Raw genomic sequence first — 15089 nt, 5'->3', positions numbered from 1 at the left:
GTCAGGGAGAGGTGTCAGCATGAGAAGGCTGCAAACAAATGAGAAGACGGTGACAGTTGCGGGTTTGTGCTCCACGTCAGAAATGAGTCCAATTTCAATAGTTAAATCTGATTTATGCAGTACTGGCAACGTTGTTGTTACAAAGCAACACAAACATGCATCTCAACCCACCACCATTCGCGCAAATATGTTTGGTGGGCATTGTCAAATCAGCATCCACTGATTCCAAGCTTTGTATTTGCCTTTTTTTATGACCACGATATAAAAATTAAAGCTTCCGCCTCTTGAATATTGCTCTTGGAACCGTAGGTGTTACTCAAGAGTTTTACAGGCAAGTGGTGATTCTTATGACTTGATGACGACACCATCCAGTAATGTGATGCATGACGCTGCATTTTAATGTTGGATGACAGCAGAGTAGTCTTCAGCAGTCACAGTCGAGAGGTCTTGGGTTTCAGTCTTGGCTCGGGTGGTGTTGTGTGGACTTTACATGTTCTCTCTGGCTTCCACCCACATTCCAAAAACATGCATGTTAGTTTCAATGAAGACTAAATTGTCCATAGATATGAATGTAAATGTGGCTTTTTTGTATGTGCTCTGCGATCGGCTGGCAACCAGTCCAAGTACCCTGATACCCTGCCTCTCGCCCAAAGTCAGCTGGGATGGGCTCCAGCACCACTGAGACCCTAATGAGGACACGTGCTATAGGAGATGGATGAATGGATGTTTTGCACAGCATTTGAAGAGATTTCCGAACAGACGCATGTCTCGCGTGTGAGCGTCTATCTCTCACCTCCTCCGCACGTTTGAGTGCACGAAGCAAGTTGTTTCCCAGAGCGGCTTTAACCTCAAGATCAGACCACCTTCTTCTCAGCAGCTCAGCCACCAGATGTGGGACCTTGGACACATCCTCCAGACCCTCTGGGAGTCTGGCATGAGTACGGGTTGGAAACATGACAACACTTTCTTGTACTCTGATCATCACATTGCTTTGCTGTTTGAGATGGACTCTGAGCTGTTGGGGAATTACCTTTCAACACCATCATAGTCTCACCACCGAAACCAACGATGCCAGCTCCAGCCACTTTTCTTAGGTGGTCAAAATGATCTAAAAGAAATGTTAAAGAGCAGTTTACAATTGAAAACAACAACAACACTCTTCACCATTGTTAAAACAGTCATTATGACTTGACAGTAGTACATGATAAATATAATCTGTGAAAATATCTGCCTTCTCTGGCCCCATCTTGTGCCTCTAATTTCATAAACAAGAAACCACCACACGAGGGGGGGAAAAAAAAAACAAAAAAAAACGATAAATCAGAAACAGAAGGTGTGACTTTCGAGGTGTCGATTATTTGTCGGACACTCCCGGGCAGACTCATGGCGGGCACACCCCGCCGCCTCTCAAAAAATAAAACTTCAAACTGATAATATTTAGTGTTATAGTTATCCATTACAAATAAGATGCCCTTCTGGGGTAACCAGGAAACAGGTCAGTGTGATAATGATTGTTTCAACCAATATCACAAAATTGTAAAAATTGCAAACTTACTTTTAAGTTAAGAATAAGAAGAATAAACACTCACGAGTACAAGTGCGATCTTTGTCCTCACGAAGTTTTTTCAACTACCTGTAGCCTACTTTGACATTTCCGCACACTAGTACAACGACTTTGCCATACTACAGTAGTAGGACAACCGTATGTTACTCATGAGGTAAAACTGTGCACTGGTTGACTAGTGACATGCTAGATGTTAACTAGTAGACTTTATGTCACTAGTAGTACTAGTAACACGCAGTCAACTAGTGCACAGTTTTGCCTCACTAGTAAGATGTAGTTGTAATAATAGTATGCCACAGTTGCCCTACTAGGGAGGAGAGAGAACATATAGTACATGGACCTTAAGCTAGCCAGCAAGGACAAGTGCACTACTGTGTGGGCCTTAATGTGCATATTAAAGATCTGGAATAAATGCTCAAATGATTTTCTGTGTCCGGGTAGCATTATGTACTGCAGTTCTGTACCGGCAACGTTGGCGAGGGTGGCAGTGTGGGAGAAGGTCACTTCGTCGTCGTAGAAGTTGACCATGACGATCCCTCCAGTTTCATTCTGGACAGACACGAAGGATGTCACATGGCAGCAAACATTTCATGACATAAAGGAATACAGAATATTACATAGAGCTACTGTATGTGCTGGTTTGCTGAACTGAGAGAAGTGGTTGTCGTCTGTTGGCGTGTATACAAAGTGGAATGTAATAAGCTGTAAAAGGATGTGCGCTCGTGAGATAAGAAATAAACAATGTCCCTGTTCTGGGGAGATTTTGGTGTGTCGCAGGAATTTTTGTCCACTCATCCAAAAGAACATGCATGAGTTTGCTGTTGTTGGAAGAGATGGCCTAGCTCCCAATCTCTGCTCAAGTTCATCTCCAGTGTGTATGATACTGTGCTGCACGCTCACCACTCTCTTGAGGACTTCATCCGGAACATTTCTCTTATGTGGACCGACAGCGAAGGCGGAGGAGTGGCTGAAGATGACGGGAGCCTTTGACATGTCCAGAACCTGGTGCATCACTCTTACAGTCACATGAGACAGGTCGATCAGCATCCCCACGCGATTCATTTCTACAATCAGTTGCTGGAGGTGAAGAGAGACCATTTTCTTTTGAATTCCCAACATACTATCCATCCATCCATCCATCCATCCATCAATTTTCTGTAACAATTGTCCTCATTAAGGTTGCAGGTGAATTATGTGCATCACTTTCAGAAACCTTAACTTGAGCTAAGGCACATGTTCTCCTTGAGCTCTCTGGGTACTCGGGCCAGCAGGTAAACTGCGATCTTTTCACAACTGCTCATTTTCCTAGAGTTCCACTCATGCCAAACACACGCTAACCACATACTACACCGTGCCATTGCATTCTGGTCAATAGATTTGCAGTTTAGACAGTTTAAATCATATAACTCGCAGTTGATAGGTTAATAGCAATAATTGTTAACCAGGTACCGACCTTGCCAGAAGGAGACAGTCCGTTGTGTTGCGGTAGTTCTGATCCAGTGTCCGCAAGCCAGTTATCGGCCCTGGCAAGGAAAAAGGTGTAAATGGATTAGATCAAGTATTTTATTCATTTATGTATTTTAAATCAACAAACTTATTATCCCTGCAGGATACGTACAGTGGAATTTAATATTCAATTCATATTTTGGAATAGTTGTTCATTTTAAGGCCATTTTTTATTTTTGACATAGAATGTATTACTTTAACCAGATTATTGCCTTTCCTTTGTAGTGGCTGCTGATTAGGTGTTGACAGAGAGTTCAGCAGCAACAGGCTCTTCCAGTAAACGTGATCCCTCTGAGACCTCACCTGCGGTCTGCAGGAAACTCCCTTGCTCTCCTCGACACAACGTGCACTGACTGTCAACTCACTGTATCTGAATGCTTCCTTTTCATTTTACTTACGCTAAATATCAGCATACAAACATGTAATAATCCTGCATCTTTACAGTGACGCAATAAAGATGCTGTATGTGTGCAGGTCCTACCAGGGTGTGTTGCAGGAGTGTGTGAGTGTCAGGTAGCGGACCCCCAAGTGGTACAAGGTACGCAGTGTGCCAAGACTGCTGTCAATGGAGTGACCCCCCCCCCCTCCACACCAATCAGACTGGCCGTCTCATTGTGGCCGAACGCCTCCACAAAACAGGAAAAAGCAGCTTCATTGCATTTGAACGCCCCAAAACTTTCCTAACTGTCCCCTGACCTTGGCTGCTGGTGGCGAACGTGAACGTTTTTGGGGTATTTCTGACACATCCTATGAATCACCTCAATCTGCTCCAGCGTTTTTTCTGACTGCATCTTTGTACTGAGACTCGCAGGGCACGTAGGCTGACCAGAACGGAAAGAAGGAAGGAAAAAGAATAGACTGAATGACAAGGAGGATAATGGATGCCTCTTCTTTACTGCACGGATAAAGCTAGAGGTGAGCCACTATCACTACCAATACAAAAGAGCAAAATGGAAAACGCAGTGAACTCAAAATAATGACAAAGGATTTTTGAAAGGAGACTTATGATGGTGGTGTACAGCCTGGACTGCCCGCCAGCCAATTATAAGGCACATACAGACAAACAACCATTCACGCACGCATTTATAACTACGGACCATTCAGAGTTTCAATTGGACGAACAAGCATGTTTTTGGAATGTGGGAGGAAGCCCAAGTAGTGGAGAAAAGCCACGCAAGCATGGGGAGAACATAAAACTCAACGCAGGAAGGCCTGAACCAACATTCGAACCCAAAACCTCAGAATTCTGAGCCACATTTGCTCACCAAAAGTCCAACTTCAGCTAAATGAATAAATAAGATACATGCAGACACTGATCAAAGCCACCCAATAAAAAGAGATTTCATCATGTGTCTATAGGGGCAATTTATCGTTTTATGTCAGGAAAAACAAAATGCAATGCATTTGGTTCTCTGTTGTAATAATGCCTTTTGACAGTTTTTTCTTCCTTTTTATAGATGGAATGCTAATTAATTTCCCTTAAAAAATATATATTTTTTTTAAAGGATATTTGTGGGATGAATAAGTCCAGCTGAATATGTGGAGGCTCCCGATCATTTGTTAAAAAGAATATATCGTGAATTTGCTGATATCTCTTGCATGTCTTACCGTTAGGACATTAATCATCCACCCCAGCAAAGTACACCGTAAAGATATCAATAGCGACAGCAGGAAAAACAGTTTGGCATTAGCAGTCAAGATATGACACAAGTGACTGACGTTTGTGCTCATCATCTCACAAAAAAAAAAGGGGCAAAGGAACATGAAAATTATCTTTGTAATGGCAGCTTTTGTAGAACTTCTCAATTGTGCAGATGTACAGAATGGAATGAAGAAATATGCATGTGCAGTACCTGCGCTCCAAGACGACACGTCTTAATCTTTGGTATGTTGGTGTGTGTTGTTTCCAGAGTGTTTAGGTCCACTTTGTTGAGCTGGTTGTTGAATTGTTCACGGAGTTGCCAAGGCAGGTCATTGTGGCTGCAAGATTAGAGGGGTGGGGGCTGGGGGGGGGGGGACACACAACTTATTTATCTGTACTGCAATATCGTATTGAAGAGCCTCTAATTCAATGGATTTTATTTCTCAATAAAATAAACAACAAACATCGTCTACCATTGTACTTAAAAGAAGTTTGCATTCACCCATCGATGAGCGGTGTCTCAGACATCAGCTTCAGAGCTCTGGTCATGTACAAGTCCTCACCCGAAGAGACGGACCAACACAGGGCACACACGGGCAAAGACACAGCCGACGACATTTCACGCTTTTACAAACTTCCAACTTTTCTTTGCGTTTGTCCCTAAACTTCAGTCCCCTGATAACGAAATAAAGTCAACTAAATATTATTCTGAAGAATCTATTTGTTCTTCTGTAACATCTCAAGTCACTGTCTGTCTATGTTGTAACCTTCAAGTACAGTGTATCTTGAGTGCAAACTCCTCCTCTGTCATGTTTCTCATTACAGCTTTGTTTGTCATAAACTCTGCATTGCAGCTTAACCCTCTGGCCATCTCTACTGCCGTAAAACAATAGATGTTGATTAATGTTATAGTGAAGCTGTCATTGTAAAAAATCTTCAAAAGCAGTGCACCTGATTTAGTTGAGCCGCCTCCAATCAGAGGAATGTGTTCGTAGTTTTAATGTGGGGTCTGGGGGACTAACGACACTCTTCTGCTGACAAATAGTACGACGTTAGACTCAAACTGAAACATCCACCAGTATGGTTTTGAGATCCTGGCCCAAACACCCTAACATGCAGTACCTTTGAATGACTCCCATGACGCCTGAATGACTTGTTATTGTGACATGCAATGCGGTGACATATCGTGACTATAAATTGTAACTTTGAATATGCTTGGACAGGCATACAGCCGACCTGAAGGCCATTTTCTTGATTTAATTCACATCGGAGCTGTCAACACTATTCCAAATGGTGATGCCATGCTGTCTCCCCCCCCCCCCCCCCCACACACACACAATTTTCTATATAGTCAGTGTCAGTTTGGAGGTATAATATACTGCTGTCCACTCTCATGGAACTTCATTTGTGTGGGTGAATTAGTTCTAAAGGCATGTGTAGTTGGGTATCGTCAGCATAACAGTGAACGCTAATGTCATATTTGTGTATGATATCTCCAAGTAGATACTGAAAAATAAAGGGCCGAGCATCGATCCTTGAGCTCACATCAGAATCAGAATTAGAATCATCTTTATTTGCCAAGTATGTCAAAAACACACAAGGAATTTGTCTCCGGTAGTTGGAGCCGCTCTAGTACGTCAACAGACAGACATTTTGACAAAAAAAAATACTTTCGAGACATAAAAACGGAAAAACACACGACGGAGAGTCAGTGAGCAATGAAAGGTTACTGCTAATGTGGAAATGCAATTGAAAATTGTGCAAATGATGCAGAGTCCTCTAGCAATTTAGAGCAGTTTGAAATGACTAATAGAGCAATAATCTGCTACAGTGACCATTGTGCAAATGGCGAAGAGAATTCAAGAAATGTAAGCAGTTTAAAATGACTAGTAGTGCAATAATCTGGAACAGTGGCAATTGTGCAAATGGTGCAGATACAGTAGTTCTCAAGCACATGAGTGGTCAGTATTGGTCAACAACAGATATGCAAATAGTGCAGAGTACTACTGTACGAATAATGTAGAAGTGTCCCGACAGAGATGTGAGAACAACCTCAAACGGAATTGACAATGGAATTGTAAATTAACAATTTGGCTAACATTGCCATGAATTATACGTGTTGTCCTATGAATGAGAATTCCAATACCTGCTTGCTAATCGTCAATGGCTTTTTAATAGCTGTTTCTCTAGATACAGTGGCTCTGCCTGCCAGAAATGTTCCTAAATAAGCCTTTATTGGAACAAACCAATTTCCTCACATTCGTCACACACTTAAGTTATTTAACAGTACATTGATTTTCTTGAAATGTCCAGTGTTTCCATTCCTTTTGTGAGGCATCTGACAATTCCGCTCTCTTCTTCAGCAGAAAGGTCCTTCTTTTCACCATTTTTACACAGAAAACTGTGACTTGCTTACTAAGTTTAGGCTCAGCTGGGAAACTGATAACAGTGATCTAAACGGACAAAAGAAACAACATATGCAAAATGTCCTCAGGATAATTTTTTTTAAATTTAAACCTTATTCGCATGTAATCATTTGGAACGCAGTGGAGTTATAGTGGTGATTTAAAACAATTGTAGTTACAGCATTGGCACTTTGCCTTATTTGCCCGATTAAGACTCCCTGTAAAGATATTTGACGTCAAGTAAAACAAAAGTTTACCTTTCCTCTGTATAAAACTTACTTCAATAAATACTGCCTCAACACCAAGTTCTCATTTCCTTTTTTCGTGATGGGTCCCCCAGTCTTTGCAGGATTTCCCAGTCGTTCTTCCATCTGTAACACGCTTTTTGTCGCCACTAAAGATAGGAAGACTGCTTGCATTGCAGTCTGCAGGTCTTACCCGATGGTGTGGATGTTGCAGCCCTACTTCTTACTCAATGTCTTTCTGCTATATCTCTTGGAATAGTGATCAAATCTGCTTTTCCAAATGTAATTCTTAGACTGAATTCTCTAGCTTCAAGTTTGTATTGACAGCAGGTCTTGATGTGCCCTGCGATTGGCTGCCGACCAGTTCGGGGTTTATCGGTACTTCGATGGGATAGGCTCCAGCACACCTGCTATAGAAGACAGATGGATGTACTGTAAGCCCAGTACTGTACTAGTAGCATTTTTTTTTTTTTTTTTTTTTCAATTTAACAATCACATCTCACATGCCAGCCAGCACGGTGAACGACTGGTTAGCACATTTGCCTCACAGTTCTGGGGACCGGGGTTCGAATCCCAGCCCCGCCTGTGTGGAGTTTGCGTGTTTTCCCCGTGCCTGGGTGGGTTTTCTCCGGGCACTCCGTTTTCCTCCCACATCCCAAAAACATGGATGGTAGGTTGATTGATGCCTCTAAATTGCCCGTAGGTGCGAATGTGAGTGCAAATGGTTGTTTGTTTATGTGTGTCCTGCGATTGGCTGGCGACCGGTTCAGGGTGTACCCCGCCTCTCGCCCCGAAGATAGCTGGGAGAGGCTCCAGCAGCCCGCGACCCGAGTGAGGATAAGCGGTAAAGAAAATGGATGGATGGACGGATCTCACATGCCCTGGTTCATGTAGTTAACCTTTCAAAACAGATTTACATGTTTTGCAACAACAGTTCTAACTCGACATTTGGTCCCTTTGTACTGCTTTTTTTTGGGGTTTTTTTTTGTTTGCGTGCCTGAAATTAAGAGGCTGACATTCAGTTATCTTTTCTTGAATTAGATTTTATTTCACACTTCAACTACGTTCAGGAGTTCTGTCACGTTAGGTTTATGACTTGTGTCCTGGACTTAACAGCATATAAAAACCGCAAGTGAAGTCAATATCAGTGTCAGCTCTATAGTGATGCAGTAACTTGTATATGTCATTTTTCTGTTATTGGACATTAGTTATTCAAGAAATTTACATTGCAGGTTTTTTTTTTTTTTTTTTTTTAACTCATTAGTTAATGTTGTAAAAATATGATATGATATTTTCTATATGACACTGAAGACCTTTGAAGCAACTGCATGGCCTGAAGTTAATTTCCTTGAATATAACATAAGAATGTTCTAAATGTTCCCAAAGCTATATGCTTTGTTACTGTTCCGTGCGCATACTATTTTCACTTCCTTTTGGTAGCCTTTCTCGCTCAGACAGCTCCAGCCACAGAGGCAGAGAGAGCTGAACGCGGACAAGAAAACACCAGGAAGGAAATAGCGAGTGAGCTGCGACTGACCAAGAACTCCCGAAATCCTTTCCTGACGTCAGATATGTCCAGGTTGGACGCGACAGAAACGTTTGATGGAATAACGTTTCCTGGACACCTGCACACGCAGGAGTCTTTGCAGCTCGCTCTCAGATTCCCTTTTCAAGACACGGACATCGTCATTGTCTCCTATCCAAAGTCAGGTGAGGAAAGCCAAGAAGTTGTTTAGCGGGCATGTGTGTCTCTTTTTATAATTGTTCCTACAAAGTTGGAAGCATGGAATTGTCCTACGATGTCTTGATAACATGAAGACAATTTTGGAATAAAGGAGGTTTAAGAGTTGCATCTCAACTTTATAGCAGACGATTCGTGTCATTCTTAGGAGTGTGATTAATAGAACAATTTTGCACATTTTTGAACATACTGAAAGAGAGTCGGTGGAATTCAAGGTCTTTTTTTCCAGGCACCACATGGATGCAGCAAATGGTAACCCTGATCTCCAACAAAGGGGATCCACACGTGTCCCAAACGGTCCCAAACTGGGCTCGTGCTCCTTGGCTGGAGCACCATTACAGCGCAGCGCTTGTCGACACCTTAAGCCGACCTCGGGTTATCACCACTCACCTGCCTCATCACATGCTGGCCCGGGCTCTCCGGGGCTCCAAAGCTAGGGTCCGCTTGGCACTTTGTTTGCAACAGACAAAGTACAATCTACACAGTTTGATGTTGTTCCTCCTCGCAGGTGATTTATGTGAGCAGAAACCCAAAAGATGTAGTGGTCTCTTTTTACCACTTCCACAAAATGGCCAACTTCCTGCCTGAGGCTGGTTCCTTTCAAGACTTTTTGAACACATTTCTGGAGGGCACAGGTACGCTACAAATAAACATGTGTTTTTTGTTTTTTGTTTTTTTTAAATAAATGAACTGATATTTTCTGAAATGTTTCAGTGCATTTTGGCTCCTGGTTTGACCATATCAAAGGATGGACGAGCCAATTAGGAGCTATGACCAATCTGCTTCATGTGACCTATGAAGAGATGTCAATGGTAATTGCGAAAGGATGTTAACGTAACATATCATATAACATATGAATACGCTCAGGAACATGTGGTAGTCATGTGTATGTTCAACTCTAGGGAACAGTGGATTCACAGACGAGCAAGGCTGCAAAGTCCCACTTTCTGCTCCTTTCTTTTAGGACTGTCAAGGCTCAATTGTGAAGGTGAGCTCTTTCCTTCAGTGTCCCCTGGTGGAGGATGAGGTGAACAGCTGTGCGAGACACTGCAGCTTCAGCAGCATGAGAGACAACAGCATGATCAACTGCACCCTCATTCCTCATGAGATCCTGGACCACAGCAAGGGCTCCTTCATGAGGAGGGGTGAGGGCCTTACGTGTTGTATACCGATAGAAAAGGAGAAAATACAGTATCATCCCTGGCCAATTACTGTTGCTCTCCTCTCTTGTAGGTAAAGTTGGTGACTGGAGAAACATGTTCACAGAGGAGCAGAATGAACACTTTGAGAGGGTTCTGATGGGAAAGATGCAGGGTTGCTCTGTGGAGTTTGTGTGGGGAGATGCAGCTCAAAGGTAGCTTCACATAAAACGGCATGGAGACACAAAGAGCTTGTATGTGCCTGCGCCAAGACAATCACCTGGCACCCCTTGTTTTTTGTTTGTTTGCTTTAAGGCATCGAGTGTGAAACTAATCAACCAAATAAATGGGCTTGGGCTAGGTTGACGAACACAAGTCACAGATCTGTTTTTAAGACACCTAGGAACTGTTTTCAATCATTATAAACATATATAATTGCGGAGAGCGTTTTGTTTGTTTTGTGCGCTTAATCTGTAGGAGCACAATTTCCATGACCTTTGGTACTTTGGTTTGCTGTGCGCTCATAAAAGTCCACGCTGGACCAGAAGATGCGCATGCACGCACACAGCCATGTGTGAAGCCACTCTGCACCTTGCTATTTATCAGCCTTCTGCTGCAGGGAAGGGCACGAAAGGGTCACGCTTGTGTCAGTGTTGATTGCATTAGGAGAGATGGCGCAGCTTGTGTTTTATTTAGATTGGTGGCCGAGTGTGCATTGCTTGAAGTCCGAAGCAAGCCGTATTGCAACTGTCGCACTCTTCTCACTGCGAGAAGAATTCGACAGATAAAACAATTTCATTCATTCAAGCTCTGTTTCCTGCGTCAAAGCAAAACCTGCAGCGATTCTATACAGTGCTGCACAATGCTGTTCATGCTTGATTCATCCAGTTTGTTTTTTTGTAATCTTTGGATGTGCTGTGATTAAATAATTGCAGCAAAATACTTGCTTATGGAGACTTATTGTGTTTGCAGACATAGCGGATTGAACACGCAATAATTGACTGTTTCGTTATTAAGTTATAAGCATATCATTGCACAGGGAGTACATTCTCTTTTTTATAAGGTAACATAAAGTAAGTGAACCCAAACTGCGGTGACCTGTGCAGCAAGTATGATGTTATCAAGACGAAGAGGAAATTTCCCAGTCACACGTGACAGCTAAACACACACTTTTATATTCTATTACTACTTGTGTCTCCAAACGCAGGCCGTCATATTTGTGAAGGGTGTGGGTGTTTTTTTTTTTTTTTTTTTTTTTCTTCACTTACTTCGCCTCACCTAAAAACACTTTTTTTTTTTTTGTCATTGTAGGAAAATGGTCACATCAATGAAATAGTAGCTATAATTAAATGTGACTATTATTTAGTATACTGTACAGTAGCTTTAATGTGATTGAAGGCTGGGATGGGCTCCGGCACACCTAGTGAGGATAAAGCGGTACAGAAAATGGATGGATGGACGTTTATGTCTTTCCCCCCCACCCCTTTTTTTTTTTTTTTTTTTTTTTTTAGGAAAAAAGACCTCTAACCTACTTAGATTAGAGTGTTTTGCAACAAAAAATATTTGTTTGTAAAAACGAGGGATGGATGGTTAATATTCAAACAACAAATCACTTGTATTTACATTCCACGCAATTATTTATGAAGTTAATTTTTAAGTTATGAAGTTGAAACATTTCATCCTTTCAACAGACTTCAGTAGTTGAGTTATACAGAAATGTCATGACCTTTTTCTTGTTTTCAGAACGAGAACAATATTTAAAATGTCAGGTTTGAGTTACAGTATTTACAACTTGCTTGCAACCATACACAGCATCATTTTCCTTTCAACAGCAGAAAGACACTGTCAGCCATGAGCGCGCTCCACGAGTGATGGAGGCCCGAAAATCCACTGTGAGACTGGTTGAAAGTAATGGCTTTGACAGGGGTATTCATATTTTAGAGGCCACGGAGGCGAACCTCCTGCACCCTGCTGCAGAGCTGCTAAAAGAGGACTTCTTTAAAAGCCAGCTGCTCCTTTTTTTTTGTTTTTTTTTGTTCCAGCAACAGATAACCAAAATAGACCAAAACATTCCGGTCAACCTTTAAGCAGATAAAGAGCACATCTATTGCTGACACTATTGGTTTGTCGAGCGTACAATTATTTTCCATGTGAAAGGTTTTTCACTGAATTACAGCGACTACATGATTTTGTCAAAAAGACAATATTTCATGACGCATTTGTATTGTGCTGCAGCTGTGAAAAACTTCCTGACGTATTTGTTTTGCAGTACTTTTTTCTAAATTAATTAATTAATTAAAGTGCTGAACGCATATGCAAAGACTGAGAACAATGTAGTACAGCATTGCATTCAACTCTTTTTTTTACTTTCTCAGTTGACCGTTTTTTTTTTTTGGGCAGGGTTAAAACGAGGGTTTGCCACTTCCTTATCGATAATAACTTGGGCCATTTCTACTACCACAGCGTGCAGTTGGCCCTCAAGCTATGCCTACAACCTGAAAAATGCACCGTCCCTGAATTGTCGTGTTATTTGAGCTACAGGGTCTCTGTCCTGTGCCGCCATGCGCGGCAGGTAGCGAAGCAGCGGCGAACCGGGTGGCACGGCAGCCCCACGCCGGCCCACCAGCAGATAGAGGAGCTGCCCGTGGTCCGGCCCACAGACGTTGGTGCCTGTTCATTCGCCAAAGCGGCCTCACAAGGGAGACACCTCAGGGAAAGATCACTGTTTATTACGTGCTTTAGTTAATGAGCTAACAGGCTAGCAAGCTCATGAGCCAGCGAGCTCACCAGTTCAGCATCGGCTCGTCCGATGTCGCTGCCTCACTTGGTTTTGTGTCTTGATTGCATCCACATAAGAGCGACACATAAGGGAACGTTAACGGTTTGACAGAACGAGCGATGGTCAACTTGTGGCTGTGCGAGCCACTGACAGCTGAAGGTTCCGCAGAGCGCCCTCAGCAGTCACGCCAACGCCATCCTGCAACTGGAGGGGGCAGGCTCTATTTTTCATGGTTTTCCATTTTTTATTCATTCAAATTTGACGGACTTCTCTTCTCTGTGGTGTTCATTCATTCGTTCATTCATTTTCCATACCGCTTATCCTCAGTAGGGTCGCGGGCGTGCTGGCGCCTATCTTAGCTAACTGCGGGTGGGAGGGGGGGGGGGGGGGGGGGGGTACATCCTGAACTGGTCGCCAGCCATTTGCAGGGCACATAGAATGATTGTTATTATTAAATAATTGACTTATAAGATGAATAACAAATAAATGCTAACCTAACTGGCCTGCTCATAGGGGAATTGCCGAATCCTTCTGTGTTATTGGAGTGTCTACGGAAGTTATCTTGTTGATATGGACCAAAGTCAGGTGTCTCTCGGGCAATCGCCCGAGTCGGTTGCCTGTCATGACGCTGTGCAGTGTGCACGGTAAATAAGCCGATCGGCAAACGAGACCATTTGAACAGCCAGTGCAGGAATTTGGATGCGGAAAACGTACAGGAGTGAAAAGCAGGGAGTCAGTCTTGTGAGACTGAACAAGCCTGATTGAATAGCAGTCAGATTTTCCATTAATTTGTCAAGAGCATCTAACATAGGCATCCACAGTCCTGGAGGGTTTCCCAGTGTTACTAAAGCATCTAATTCAGAACAAAAATGAAAGGCTGTATTCAAATCAGTTGAGTACAGTATACACAGACAGTAGATGGAGTATATAGAGCTTTGCCGTTGTCCATGGCTTAAGGCAGAAGTCAGAAATTCATTATGTTCATGTGGAGGGAGAAATATTACTGACCTTTTCAAAGAACACCGCCTTTTAAACTTGAATTATTTCTGTTATTTTTTCCAAAGTGTTTTCTGCAAACATTCCCATTCTCCATAACGGATGAACTTAAGTGATTATCTTCGTGATCTTTCCAACGTGCTTTTCACCTTCTCGTAGCAAAATGTCATCGTAACTCTGGTCTGCAATAGTGAAAGCTTTTCCATCGAGTTGACATTTACGGTTTGCACAGCAAAATCTTTCAAAGGGACGTGTTCAACCATGAATTTGCTGAAAAAAGGGAGAAATAATCACGAGAGTGATAGGAAACTCTTCCGCTGTCATCTTGACAGCGGAGACATGAACAATGACATCTCACAATTGATCTCATATCGCTCGATCACAATGTGGTGAGATCTCAGAGACACTGATGTGATTGACAAGACGTTCAGATCATAAAGATCAACGTTGAAAGATTTTTGACCATCTTAAATGTTATTGAGATAAGCTTGAGATAACCACAGGCAACTTAAATATGTCCACGGACCTCGTGAATCTCTCCAAAACCATAAACGATCGTTCGTGTATGTGGTGGACGGTGGCGTTATGGTTACGTGTTCTGTGTGCTGCGTTGGTCATCTTGAGTACAGCACACACTATAAGAGCAGTAACGCTGATGTTTTTCCTCATGTGTGGGGTCTCTCTCATTTTAAAATGATCTTGAAATGTTAAACATCGGTATGGAAGCACCGTGTATCAGATGTTGTGAAAAAGAAAGAAAAAAAAAAAGAAAAATCTTTGAACCAATATTCTATGAAAGATTAAAGGTCAAAATGAATGATTGTAGCTTTTTATGCGGTTTTTGCGGCACACAAGTTCGCTTGGCAGTTGGTGCAGTGGCCTCAGAAACAGTCACTAAAAAAAACCCACAAAAGCAGCACACAACATTTCTTGTTGTGGAGAAGAAGAAGAAATAAAACACGACTCTCTTATAAGCAGTGATGCCAGTAACGAGCTAACGCGCTCCTCCCAAAAAAGCGGCCTTTTGAGTAACGAGGAGTGATGTCACGAGATGTGCGTCGAGTAATGGAGG

The 15089-nt window shown here is 42.5% G+C and overlaps 2 protein-coding genes across 2 annotated transcripts; one reads left to right on the top strand and one right to left on the bottom strand.

The window, feature by feature from the left end:
* Position 1: 1 nt before the first annotated feature.
* Positions 2 to 5330, bottom strand: dpep1 (dipeptidase 1). The gene is given in 14 exon segments (XM_061700239.1): positions 2 to 28; positions 773 to 929; positions 1031 to 1050; positions 1053 to 1108; positions 2029 to 2113; positions 2465 to 2641; positions 3018 to 3087; positions 3552 to 3652; positions 3655 to 3696; positions 3756 to 3800; positions 3802 to 3849; positions 3851 to 3928; positions 4924 to 5050; positions 5215 to 5330. Coding segments are annotated over 14 exon segments (1149 nt in total).
* A 3534-nt stretch (positions 5331 to 8864) lies between these two features.
* On the top strand, positions 8865 to 10577 carry sult5a1 (sulfotransferase family 5A, member 1). The gene is made up of 6 exons (XM_061702283.1): positions 8865 to 9072; positions 9333 to 9541; positions 9612 to 9738; positions 9818 to 9915; positions 10068 to 10248; positions 10337 to 10577. The coding sequence occupies exons 1-6, from the start codon at positions 8934 to 8936 to the stop codon at positions 10459 to 10461; spliced, it is 879 nt and encodes a 292-aa protein (XP_061558267.1). The 5' UTR covers positions 8865 to 8933; the 3' UTR covers positions 10462 to 10577.
* Positions 10578 to 15089: the final 4512 nt, after the last annotated feature.

This window comes from Phycodurus eques, chromosome 2, assembly GCF_024500275.1.
Source record: "Phycodurus eques isolate BA_2022a chromosome 2, UOR_Pequ_1.1, whole genome shotgun sequence".
NCBI lineage: Eukaryota > Metazoa > Chordata > Actinopteri > Syngnathiformes > Syngnathidae > Phycodurus > Phycodurus eques.
Note: the sequence above shows the minus strand (reverse complement) of the source record. Positions and strands in the feature narration are given on the sequence as shown.

Excerpts from the sequence above, each read along its gene's own strand:
- sult5a1 (XM_061702283.1), top strand. The coding sequence starts at position 8,934 with ATGTCCAGGTTGGACGCGACAGAAACGTTTGATGGAATAACGTTTCCT. Across the intron at positions 9,073-9,332 it reads TGTCTCCTATCCAAAGTCAG|GCACCACATGGATGCAGCAA; the intron begins GTGAGGAAAGCC and ends CTTTTTTTCCAG. Across the intron at positions 10,249-10,336 it reads GGGCTCCTTCATGAGGAGGG|GTAAAGTTGGTGACTGGAGA; the intron begins GTGAGGGCCTTA and ends CCTCTCTTGTAG.